Here is a 14,020-nt window from a genome sequence, read left to right on the forward strand (position 1 = left end):
GCATTTGATATCTTAGATGTATACCTTCTTTTTAGGATAACAAATACCAGGCCATGGACTAATTTGACTCTGGTTACATAATACTTGTAACACTCAAATGGGTCTGCAAATATAAACAACTCTGCTCTAGCACAGTTCTGAGGGGAGGATTATCCTTCCATATATATAACACACACAAACAAGTGCAACTGGGTAGTAGGAGGCAACTATTTTTATTATCGAAAGGTGGCGAAAGAAATGAATCCTTTTATAAAATGAACAGATCACTTTTATTAAATAATTCCCCTACAAACTTTGCAGCTTAGGCCCAGTGTCACAGAAATTTTGGAATGGTATTTAAATAGTCCTGCTTTCTCATCTCTTTCTGTTTAATATCTAGACTTTAAAAGCCACCCAATTTAGTAATCTTTAAGGCAACTATAAGGAATCAAGCCTCAACTCAGATGCAGCTTTCTGATGCAGATTATCTGTTGTCTGGGCTTCCCTGCTAGCTCAGTGGTAAAGAACCTGCCTGTAAGTCAGGAGCCGCAGAAGATGCTGGTTTGATCCCTGGGTGAGAAAGATCCCCTGGAGGAGGGCATGGCAATCCACTCCAGTATTCTTGCCTGGAGAATCCCATGGACAGAGGAACATGGTGGGCTACAGTCCATAGGGTCGCAAAGAGTCAGATACGACTGAAGTGAGTAAGCACACACATACGCATCTATTGTCTACCATTTCACTGGTCAGTCTGTCCATAAAAGAAAATTTAAGCTAACTCAAATATAGGGGGAAAAAACTCAAAAATAGGGAAAATAAGAGAAACTAGAACATGGCAAATATGCTTCCTAAGAAATTATGTCTCACTGTTTAAGTTAAATATGAGAATTTCCACCTCAGTAAGTCTCTCATACAAAAATAAACATTTAAAATAAATCTAAATCATTATTTATATACATTACTTAGCATATAAAAGGCAATATAAAAGCAGAAATTTGATACTTCTTAAATCATTATTTGCCAGAGTATCTATAAAGAAAATCATTACCCCAAATCAGAAATGCTATGATTTAAAAATTTTGTTATTAATACATAGGTTTTCTCAATACCTCACCAAAACCACCACCAACCCTTTCCCACAAAAAAATATACATATTCAGGTCTGTAAGTTAGAGGCTGAAAAACACTAACATCAAGGAGTTCATTTTAATTATAAATTGATGTTGCATTTCCACAAACACTGGTGATAACTGAATGAAATACCAATATCCAAGAGCAGCATGTAAACCTATAGTGAATCTAGCAAAATGCACCTCTCAAGTAGAAATATTTCTTTTTACAAATGTTCTAAGGAACAATGCTTAAAATTATATAAGGTTTGAAATACAATTTTAACAAAGTTTACATAAAAAAAGGAAACACCAAAGTTGGTGATAATGAAAGTCTTTTGGCCTTCTTACAAATGCGGTCTCTATAGTTTCCCAACCTTCAGAATATGGACTATTTTTCCAGGAAAAATTAAACGTAAACTGTGTTTCTTATACAGCGCTATGCGTCGGAGTCACTTCCAGACCCTGGTCTGCTGGCATCTGGTCCGTCACTTTCTTTGTCCCAGTCTTTCATGGATGCTCCCATCATGAAATCATCACGCAAGATCGCCCATCCTGGGCCCTCTTCTGATTTCGCTTCAGCCTGAGGGAAAGTACATGATCAAAATATTCAGAAGTCAATTTCACCATAAGGAAATTTTAAAATTCTAGGCTACAAAACAAACCTATCAACGTTGTATAATAGGAGTGAAACCAAGACAAACGATAGATTAACTGTATACATTATGATTGTATACACACAAATATGTAGTACCATGTTAGAAAATGTGAGTTCGTGGTGATAATCTAAGTTTGGGATCAATTTTTTAAATCTTCTAACAATCAAAACAGACTTACAAAATATTACTTAACATTCAGTGACAATCTATCAGAAAACATTTGGTAAATTATTTTAACACAGAGAGAAATTTTTAACAAAGTATTTTAATCCAAAATTAATTACAAGAGTGAAAAGTGAAACTAACCTGATACTGTGGTAGGTGTTTATAGATGCTATCACATTTAAAATTTGATAAAAATCTGAACCAAATGTTATATAAGTTATGATCTCACTGCCTCCCCAAATCATGGACTCAAAAGACTAGTCACACGCTAAAACCATAAACAATCAAACCAGGCAATAAACATAATGGTAGTCAATTCATTTTGTTTATTCATAGGATTTATATAAAACTATGCAAGAGTCTAAGAAGTATAGCCTTTTATTTAACGGTACAACAGTACCACCTTGTGGCATTAATTAAGTAGTGCAGGATGCTGAACTAGTTTCTTTTCTTCCGCAAATATTCACTGAGAACTGCATATCCAACACTGTCCGAGTGTCAGAAAGAGAGATGAACAAAACAAAGTCCTTGTCTTCATGGAGCTAACAGTCTGTGCTTTTCCACTTACTCTACGCACAGAAATACACAATGTGGGTAAAATATCTAAATATACAAGAACCCATTTGGTTAGAGAAAACAGTTACTTTATGGGAGCCTATTAACCTATAAAAAGCAATTATTAGGAGAAAAGATGTTAAAAACACTTACCAGGTTAAGAGATTACTGATCTAATTCTGCTGAAGCCATTTTTTTTAAATTTCAAAAAATATAGCCCTGAAACAGTAATATTTTTTTTTTTTTTAAATAGGATGCTATCATAAACAGGAAAAAATATCCTTTTGGTTTACTCATCAAAGCTTTTTCCTAAATAGAATCCAAAGACTGGAGAGCACATAAATGTGAACAAAGATTTCAGAACTGACTTAGTATCAAACAGTACACTTTGTACTATAATTTAACCAGCATGAAGAAACAAGAGACATCTGTGTTGGTTAAAAACCCAACCACAGAACAGTTCCAAAGTTTTCCGTGCCGCCACTGACAGAGGGCGACAAAGCAGAAAGGCAGTTTATAACGCTGCTCCTGGAGGACGCCAACATGCCCCCATTCTTCATCTCTACAGGACCAAGCCCCGCATTCCTAAATGACTTCTGCTTCTGTTAGATTAAGTTACCTAACTGAATAAAAGGCCATTTTCCCTGAGTCAGCTAAAGTTTTCTCTGCCAATCTCACCTTACTTAAATAAGCAAGAGCTGTTCCCAATGAACAGAGATCCACTTTGAACCATTAACTGTAACACCTCTGCCAAGTTAATTACTCAAAGTTTTCGATTAAATTCTAAAAAGTATATGTTTCCTGGTATTTGTTGTTAGTCACTAGCGAAGTGAAAGTCACTCAGTCATATCTGACCCTTTGCGATCCCACAGACTATATACAGTCCATGGAATTCTCTAGCCCGTTGGACACTTTGTGACCCCATGGAGTGTAACCCGCCAGGCTCCTCTGTCCATGGGATTTCCCAGAGGCAAGAATACTGGAGTGGGTTGCCATTTCCTTCTCCAGGGGATCTTCCTGGCCCAGGGGTCAAACCCGCATCTCCTGCATTGGCAGGTAGATTTTCTACCACTGTGCCACCTGGGAAGCTCAATCCATGAGGACAAGATCCAAAGACAAAACAGCAACACAATTTTAGAAGGTGGAAGCAGATGGACCATGTCTTGGCAAAGCCAAGGAAGGTGAATCCTCCAACTCCAATTGTCAGTCTGATAACTAACCCAGTTCACCCTGCAGACTCTTCAGGGAAAAAAAAACCAAAACCTAGGAACAGGCAGTTCTGGTACTTTTGGAAGTAAGGATAGAACAGAGGAATCAAGATAAAGAGAACTGGGTGAAAAGTTAGATTGAGAAACAATCAGACTGTTTCCCCTGGATTCCCCTCCCCACTCCCCTGGCAGAAGACTAGAGGTTTAACCTCTGGAGGGGTAATGGGCTAGCACAGATGAAAGCATAGGTGCAGTACCAAAACCAGAGGATTAAGTTACATACAAGCACATACACTTCACCTCCAATGAGCCCCAGCCTTCTCATGGTGGACTCCCAAAATGCTGGTAGCCAGAGCTCTTTCCTCCAGGGAGGAGATCAGGAATACTCCACAGAAAATCTAACCAGTAACTACTAAATAACACACTAAGAGAAGGCTACATTAAAGCTCACATGTCATGTGGACAAACTCCACATATTCAGAGCGTCCAATCAACTTTTCTAGGACTATTTGTTCTAATCATGAACAAGTAAGATTTATCAAAAAGATAGAGGAAGAATAATATAAACAAACATTTAAAAAGCAACTTCTAAGAAAAAGAAACTACTCAAATTTAAAAAAAAATTAAGGGAAAATACATTATCCCTGAAGAGTTAGGAGATTATATTGTTATCTACAAAATGAGAACAGTTGCTATTTTAAAAGAAACATTAACAGAATAACAAAGAGCTTAGAAATAAAAGCAGGATGGCTGAAAAAAAAAAGTGTAAAGGTGAGAAGACAAAGCTAAGGAAATCATGCAGAAAACAGAGCAGAAAGAAAAAAGTAACGAAAAACATTAGAACAGGTAAGATAACTGGAGAGACAGTCTGGGAGACTCCAGCACCGTGACTAGTCAGGCAGGAAGGAAAGCCTGGAACAGGGACCTCAAGGAAGACAAACCCCTGGGGGGTTGCTGCTGTTGTGCAGTCACTAAGTTGTGTCCGACTCTTTGTGACCCCTGAAGCCCACCAGGCTCCCCTGTTCATGGGGTTTTGTATGCTTTACCAAAATAGTGGGAGTCAATTTACATTCCCACTAGCTATGCAAGAAGGTTCCCTTTTCTCCACACCCTCTCCAGAATTTATTGTTTGCAGACTTTTTGATGATGGCCATTCTGACTGATGTGTGGTGGTATCTCATTTGCATTTCTCTAATAATGAGTGATGTTGAGCATCTTTTCATGTGTTTGTTAGCCACTTGTATGTCTTCTTTGGAGAAATGTCTGTGTAGGTCTTTTTTCCCCACTTTCTGATGGGGCAGTTTGTTTTTCCAGTATTTAGTTGTATGAGCGGCTTGTATATTTTGTAAATTAATTCTCTGTCAGTTGGTTCCCTTGCTATTATTTTCTCCCATTCTGAGGGTTTCCTTTTCACCTTGTTTGTAATTTCTTTTGCTATGCAAAAGCCTTCAAGTTTAATTACATCCCACTATTTTTGTTTTTATTTCCATTATTCTAGGAGAAGGGTCACAGAAGATCAAGGGTTCTGCCTATGTTTTCCTCTGTTTTATAGTTTCCGGTCTTACCTTTAGGTCTTTAACCCATTTTGAGTTTATCTTTGTGTATGGCATTAGGAAGTGTTTCAATTTCATTCTTTTCAACCCAACTGTCCAGTTTCCCAGCATCACTTACACAGGGCACTATGGAAGATGGTGAAAGTTGCTCAGTCATGTCCAGCTCTTTGTGATGCCAAGTACTATACAGTCCATGGAATTCTCCAAGCCAGAATACTGGAGTGGGTAGCTGTTGCCTTCACTAAGGGATCTTCGCAATGCAGGGATCAAACCCAGGTCTCCAGCACTGCAGGTGGATTCTCGACCAGCTGAGCAGTACATGGGTGCAATCTCAAAAATGACAGAATGATCTCTGTTCATTTCCAAGGCAAACCATTCAGTATCACAGGAATCCAAGTCTATGCCCCAACCACTAATGCTGAAGAAGCTGAAGTTGAACAGATCTATGATGACTTACAAGACCTTCTAGAATAACATCAAAAAAAGATGTCCTTTTCATCATAGGGGACTGGAATGCAAAAGTAGGACATCCAGAGATACCTGGATTAACAGACAAATTTGGGTTTGGAGTACAGAGTGAAGCAGGGCAAAGGTTAATAGAATTTTGCCAAGAGAGCACACTGGCCATAGCAAACACCCTCTTCCAAAAACACGAGATGACTCTACACAGGGACGTTACCAGTGGTCAATACTGGAATCAGACTGATTATATTCCTTGCAGCTGAAGATGGAGAAGCTCTATACAGTCAGCAAAAACAAGACCAAGAGCTGATTGTGGCTCAGATCATGAACTCCTTATTGCAAAATTCAGACTTACATTGAAAAGTAGGGAAAACCATTCGACCATTCAGGTATGACATAAATCAAATCCCTTGCGATTATACAGTGGAAGTGACAAAAAGATTCAAAGGATTAGATCTGACAGAGTGCCTGAAGAACTATGGGAGGTTCGTGACACTGTATAGGAGACAGTGATCAAGACCATCGCCAAGAAAAATAAATGCAAAAAGGCAAAACGGTTGTCTGAGGAGGTCTTACAAATAGCTGTGAAAAGGAGAGAAGCAAAAGACAAAGGAGAAAAGGAACCAACCATCTCATCCTCTGTCATTCCCTTCTCCTCCTGCCTTCAGTCTTTCCCAGCATCAGGGTCTTTTCAAATGAGTCAACTCTTTGAATCTTTGCCAAAGTACTGGAGTTTCAGCTTCAACATCAGTCCTTCCAATGAACATTCAGGACTGATTTCCTTTAGGATGGACTGGCTGGATCTCCTTGCATAAGGGACTCGTAAGAGTCTTCTCCAACACCACACATGAACACAATATACTACTAATCATCTGTTATAACCTAAAAATTACACAGTAGAATGAGTACTAAAATACACTGAGAACTGAAGCATACTTTAAGTTAATTTCTATGAAAGCCAGAAGTTGGGTAAATTATCTCACACAACAGATATACATAATTGCAACTTACTGGATCTTTTCCATAAAGATTGCTTACCATTAAGTATAAAACTTCCTTTAAAAAATGGAGCACCCACAAAGAAAAGGTGGATCAGAGATTAACATAAGAGAAAGAGAAAAAGTGTGAGGCAAATTCCAAATGTGTCATTCATTGGTAAAATTTGCCTAAGGTCCCTAGGTACTGTTGTTCAGTCACTGAGTCGTGTCTGACTCTTTGTGACCCCCATGGACTATAGCCCGTCAGGCTCCTCTGTCCATGGGATTTCCCACTGGAGTGGGTTGCCATTTCCTTCTCCAAAGGATCTTCCTGATCCAGGGATCGAACTCTCATCTCCTACACTGGCCGGCAGATTCTTTACCACTGAGCCACCAGGGAAGTCCAATCCCTAGAGAGATTTCATTAAATTTTGAGACATCATGAGAATTAAAAGTTTTTGTTTTGTATGTAAAACAGAAGCAATGGCAAACTGATGTATTACAATTACAATATAGAGAGTTCTGGATTTGAATTACTGGCTAACTGCTAACTACAACAACACTACAAATGAGAAAGTTTAGACAGAGGTCTAAGATTGGAAAGAAACTAAATGTACTTCCCCATTCTTCACCTTGGTATAAATATAATGTTAAGAGACAAGGATCCAAACTGTATACATGAGACTCAGATATTTACCCCTGTCAGATGAAGTTGTGTTGACTGATCAAAATTTACCAGCTTATGAAGTCTCTCAGATTTACTGAAAGGCAACAATGACTCGATGACCTAAAGCAACCTACAAGACAACTCTCTGTGCCTACATCAACTGAAAAAATAAAACTGACTTAAACGCAAAAACTAATGAAAACCACATGACACATGGAAACAAAATAGTCCCCACCCTCACTGGCCTGGCTCTGTACAAACACTTAATCAAGATCATACAGAAGCAGTCTGTGTTGATTTTGAAGATGAAGACAACCCTTCAAAATGTTAATCAGCTTCCATTTCAAGGATCAAACATACACTGGCAGCTACTGAAAAGGAAAACTGAAAACAGAATTTTGGAATTATTCATTAGTCTAATACCAAACAATTAAGAGCTTGAACTCATTTCAGTTTTGAAGGGAGAAAAATTAAGTCAAATCCTAAAAAAATAAGCATGATAATCATATCTATATTTAGCCATCAACAACAGCTGATTTCACTGCTTCCCCTAAGAAGACCGCTGTTTTCATTTCAATTTATTTTCACCTAAACTAAAAAAGGTTCACACCACTGGCTAAATTCATACCTTTGCTGCTGTAAATTTTTTTATGCAATTTACAACTGTAGTTAGTAAATCTCCTCTACATGTGTGAAAGGCAATCAAAATGGAATCAGTAGTGTGCAAAGAGAGCCCTCTAAAACAGAGCCGAGAAGCCATTAGAGAAGTATGACTCATGTACACCTCTGCCTGGATGGAATCTGACCTTCTGATTGGAAGAAGCCATTCAGGACATTTGCCAGAAATTCATGACAACAGAGTCTTATCTACTTGCTGGACCTCTTACCCTGAAACAACTCATGATTCCTTAAGAACAAATCTCTGACTTGAGTCAGTCAATCACAATTCTCGGCAGGTGACTTCTGTTCAGTCCGTGTCTCTTTCTCTTCGAGGATTATCCAAATCTGCCTCCCTCAAATTGTAATTCTTAAGATCCAACAAATAAACTCTTTTCTTATTTGCAGCCTCCTGCACTGAGAGGTGGTGGTGGTGATGACAGATCCTATCTTAAAGTTCTGCCTATGAAATTAAGAGCATACGAAAAACCCCTTCATATTAAAAAATGTATTCTGGTAGAAATCAACAGAAGTAAAATATAGCCCCAAATCTTTAGAACTTGAGTAAGAACATCAACGATTTTCTAACTGTGTAAGACATTGTGACATCCCACTAAAGAATTGAAAATTGAATCATAAGAATTGAATATTTTCAATCTTGAATATAAGAGAATTTCAGTGAAGAACCTACTGATTCAAGATTATATGGAAGATCCCCTGTGTAAGCAAACTTAACTTTTCTTTAATTCTCAAAGAATTCTTAATAAGCAATTCCCAAGTGAAGAGCAACTAAAGAGCCTCTTGATGGAAGTGAAAGAGAGAGTGAAAAAGCTGGCTTAAAATTAACATTCAAAAACCAAGAAAATGGCATCTGGTCCCATCACTTCATGGGAAATAGATAGGGAAAAAGTGGAAACAGTGGCAGATTTAATTTTCTTGGGCTCCAAAATCACTGCAGATGGTGACTGCAGCCATGAAATTAAAAGAATCTTGCTCCTTGGAAGAAAAGCTATGACAAATCTAGACAGTGTATTAAAAAGCAGAGACATCACTTTGCCAACAAAATAACATCTAGTGAAAGCTATGTTTTTCCAGTAGTCATGTACGGATGTGAGAGTTGGACCATAAAGAAGGCTGAGCACCACAGGATTGATGTTTTCAAACTGTGGTGCTGGAGAAGACTCTTCAGAGTCTCTTGGACAGTAAGATCAAACCAGTGAATCCTAAAGGAAATCAATCCTGAATCACTGGAAGCACTGATGCTGAAGCTCAAGCTCCAAGCCTTTGGCCACCTGATGTGAAGAACCAACTCACTGGAAAAGACCCTGATGCTGGGAAAGACTGAGGGCAGGAGAAGGGGGCAACAGAGGATGAGATGGTTGTATGGCATCACCGACTCAAAGGACATGAGTTTGAGCAAATTCCCAGAAATCGTGAAGGACAGGGAAGCCTGGTGTGCTGTAGTCCACAGGTTCGCAGTAGGACACAACTAAGTGACTGAACAACTGTCTTGATCAATTTCTGCCTTCTCCTTCCTTCACATGCTTTTTTAGTTCTTTTAACTGTCTTACTATGATGATATTCTGGGAATAAGCCCACTTGAGTTTCATTTTTGTTAACTTTTTGTTTAGTTTCCAGATTCTCATATAGATTACAAATTCAGATGGATAATTTCTAAGATTCTAGCAAACTAGAAAAAAGCATTTAGTAGTATATCCTAGGTAAAAAAAGATCAAGATGCTGAAATCACATCACCTTTAATTATAGCTTAGGCATACATTAAATGTACAGAGCTCTCTAAGAAAAACAAATTCTGTCTGGCTTTCCAAGAATTCAGGCCTCATACTCCTGGAAAACAAGCTTCGTTGATGCATTTTTTTTTTTCATTCACATACTGTTTTTTGCTTATTTTTTAATTCCATTTGCTGCCCTTGACTTAACTATGGACTTAATTAACACATGTCCTTGCTCAACGAAGACTCTTTCAGGTTTTCTTCTATTCTAACTTGCATCCATCCAGCTCCACAGAATTAAATTTTAGGAAACATTCCTGCAACTCCAATTTTCTTCATTGTTTATAATCTCTGAAGGACTGCTAATAAGTTAAAGTTGACAAAACTGCCTAAAAGGACAAAAGTAACATCTCAAGGAGTCTTTTGACACAAGTTCTCTATTCATTTTCATACTTAATTAGGAATGTGAGATATTCAGAATACACTCCACCAGTCTCTTAAAGTACATCATTATTTTTTTATCTGCTACATTACACAGTACACATCAATGAGAATTCAGATTTATAACAAATGAGCAGAGCAGTGAATTTATCTAGAAAACAGATACCAATGTTTTAGTATCACAAACTGTTAAAACCTTATTAAATGACACAAACATAACGTAAGCCTCTCTTCCAGGTGAGAACATAGCAAGAAGACACCTCTAATGATAAAGGAACCGTGTCCTTTCCAGACACCAAATCTCCCAGTGCTGATCTTGGACTCCCAGCCCCCAGCACCGTGAGAAATGAATGTCTGTTGTTTTAAGCCACCCAGTCTGTGATAACCTAGTGTAGCAGTCTGAATGGGCTAAAACAGTATGTGATCTGACAATTCTCTCTTCTGAAATGTGAGGGATGATAATAAATACCCCCTCTCTCACAGATTACATGCACAGCCAGCCATATAGGTCACTGATTATAAATACATGGCTGCTTTTACCACCAGATAGACTCCTTGTCAGTCTTTTAAATGTAATATGTGATGATTCTCCCTCCATTCTTCTCTTTAACTTGTTGAAGAACAGCAACCATCAAGGCCCTTGCAGCAACAGAATGCAGAGAATTCTTGCTAGTCCAGCACTTCAGTTAATGAGACAAGGTATCAACAAACAAAAAATTCCCCCCCAAAATTTTTTTAAGTTCTTTGTAAGACCATGAAAAGCTATACAAAGGAAATGAAGTTTTATCTGGTAGATAACATGCGTAGTATCAATCTACTGAAGTCAAGAAAAAATTTAAAAATAAATGTATTGTCTCACTAGAGTTCCCTGTACAAATAGGTGATTCCAAGTCTGAGATACAGGAAGTTCAAGGTTCAGTCTGGGACATCTTGCTGCCCCAGAAAGCAAGAAAGCACTCAAAGAAAAATGAGGTCATGTCAAAAGGCCATGAGGGTTCGTATGCACTGGTTCCCATTACCTCATTTGTGAATTTAAGTGTCAAAAAGCACAATGATTGTAAAGGACTGAACAAATAATAACTCCTGTGTCCATGATATTTGAAAAAAAAAAAACAAAACAAAGGCAAAACGGGAGGGAAAGAAGGTTCACTTGCCACAACTGGAGATGACTGCTAAACCAACTTCTCACTCCAGAAAGCAATAATTAAAGGGAAGGGAATCTTAGCCCCCACTTTTAGGAACTTAAATTCAGTCCTAGAAAAACAAACAAAAAGTAAATGGGAAAGTCATCATTCTGTAAATGACATTAACTGTTTTAGGCAAGAATAATTAATTGATGCTAAAAAGCAAAGATACGCAGGGAAAGGTAAACTAGATACTAGCTTCTTTCAAAGTACACACCCCAGAAATGACTCTATAACTGTAGAGGGGAGATGTACCCTTAATAGGGGACTGTATTACCACTTCAACCAAATGAGAAACCACCATCACTAATATGAAATGTGATGCAACATGAAGTACAGAGCATTTAAGTATCACACCTATGAAACAGGCCGAGAGTCTACCCTAAATCCTAATCTTCAGCCCTAACTTCGGGCTTACACAAAAAGGACACAGAGGAACAAGTTAGTAGAAGAAATTATGACAAAATCATCAGACGAATTCAGAATCTGGACTCATCTTCAAGACAACTGCTTTCTCTCTGTATAGGGTCTCCTTAAAGGGGGGCGGGAGGGTGGTCGCACGTGGGATGGGGAGTTCAAGGGACTGGCCAAGAAGAAGAGGGAGGAACCAAGATTAACACAACCAAACGAAGGCATAAACCCTGACTGGATTCTGGGTCTCAAAGTTACAAAAGCATTCTTTGAATTTTGTGGTATATGAATCATATCTCAATAAAGCTCTTTCTTTAAAAAAAAGAGTCTCTGAGACAGTATAGAGAGTACCTTGAAGTAATCACCCCAAACAAACAAAAACCAGATGGAGTGAGAATAGGCAGACAGCTATATAAAATAAACACATGGACAACTGCTAACAATTTTAGCAACCAGGTGAGAGAAACAGTGGTCTTTCATACTTTTTTCCTGTTTAAAAATCTTCTATAAAATAACTGAAAGAAAAAAAAAGGGTTCTAAAATTTCTATTAGGCAAACAATTAAATGATATCCAGTAACTTTACAAAATTTCTTGATAAATGAATGGAAAGTCAATTCCAACAGTAAACTTATAAAGAATTTTCTCTTCTTTGGCCACATTGCATGGCTAGCTAGATTTCAGTTTCCTGACCAGGAAGTGAACCCAGGCCCACCGCAGTAAAAGCGTAGAGTGTTAAGCACTGGACAATGAGGGAATTCCCTAAAGAACTTGCCAAATGAGTTTAATGAATTTCATTATTCTGGAGTGTTTCACTATGATAATATTTTATCTTGCTTCCTTCTTAGCAGTTTTGAGGAATAAGATTTTAAAATGAGTCATTCCCAAGTGCTACCATGAAACCAGCGAAGGGGAGCTGAGACTCGGGAGAACTCAGCAAGCTGCCTGGCTCGCTGCTTGGTCCAGTCTGGGCAGGTGGCACTGTGGCTTGCCAGGCAGCCCCCTTCTTTCCAGCTTATCTAAGTAAGAGAACGGAGACAGTTTTCTGCTCTGCTTCTAAAAAAGTACCTCACTACTCTAAGCACACAGGCACTGATGGCTAAAAGAGGGTTATGAAGCAACATAGACTGGGTTTTGATCCAGAGTCTGTCCATTATTATCAGTGGGACCTGGGGCAGGTCATTTAATCTCACTTTGGGTTTCTCAACTCTAAAATGGAAGTTCTAGTATTTCTTAAAGTGATAATTACAGAAAAACACCTTCCATAGTACCTGGCGCAAACAATAAGATGACCCCCTCCCAGCCCCGCTACCACAGTTCCTACCTAGAAATGCCTTGAGTCGTCATGTACACAGAACTCCCAACTCAGGACATCTGTGATATTCTAATGATGCTATGTGCTTTGCTCACAATGATGAGAAAGCTCAAATGGTAGGAAAGCACACACTCAGAAATCAAAGTTTCCTCCGTAAAGAAAATCTTTTAAGTAACACATTTCAACCATAGCTTGAAGTGAGGGGTAAGAAAAAGTGGACACACTTCTAGGTCCTCAAATCTAGCTTCATTATTTTGTTAAGAATTATGCATTAGTAAACCAGATACACCTAAAATGAGAGTTGCTATAGCTTAGTTGTTTAAGTCGACCCCGTGGACTGCAGCCCACCAGGCTCCTCTGTCCATGGGATTTCCCAGTCAGTACTAGAGTGGGTTGCCATTTCCTTCTCCAGGGAATCCTCCTGACCCAGGGAATGAAGCCATGTCCCCTGCACTGGCAGGTGGGTTCTTTACCACTGAGCCTCCAGGGAAGTGCAAAATGAGAGACAATTTTCCAAACACAAATTTTATTCAATTATTGGATAATTTTTGGACTACCCTGTAATTCAGCGGAAGTAACAACAGTTTCCCTTCAAACTAGCTTCCAACTTTAGATTCATCTTTGACTATTTGTTAGGAAAAAAAATAAGAACTGAATATAAGAAACTCATTCTAATAATGACAAGCAGTTGCAAACATTTATATAGCGCTAACCAGATGCCAAGCATTGTTCTAATTCTAAGCACTTTACAAATACTAATTCACTTGACCCTCACAGTTATCTCTATGAGGTGACTATAACCCCTAGAATGACTGTCTCAAACAGAGGAAAAACCTGAGGTTTGGTGAGGCTAAGCAACCTCTCTTCACTAACTGGTAGACCAAGTATTTGGAACCCAGTTTGTCTGACTCTGGAGTCTGGCGTCTCTGCCACTATGTATAATACAC

General features: G+C 38.5%; 1 protein-coding gene across 1 annotated transcript in view; it reads right to left on the reverse strand.

Annotated features, from left to right (window-relative positions):
• Positions 1-193: 193 nt before the first annotated feature.
• The window catches only part of RRP15 (ribosomal RNA processing 15 homolog), a 52,013-nt gene continuing 38,186 nt past the window's right edge, over positions 194-14,020 (reverse strand). Inside the window, exon 5 of the mRNA XM_040263267.1 lies at positions 194-1,671. Within this exon, the coding sequence (XP_040119201.1) occupies positions 1,528-1,671 (144 nt within the window). The 3' untranslated portion in view covers positions 194-1,527. The remainder of the gene's footprint in view (positions 1,672-14,020) is intronic.

This window comes from Oryx dammah, unplaced genomic scaffold (assembly GCF_014754425.2).
Source record: "Oryx dammah isolate SB20612 unplaced genomic scaffold, SCBI_Odam_1.1 HiC_scaffold_21, whole genome shotgun sequence".
Classification (NCBI taxonomy): Eukaryota; Metazoa; Chordata; class Mammalia; order Artiodactyla; family Bovidae; genus Oryx; species Oryx dammah.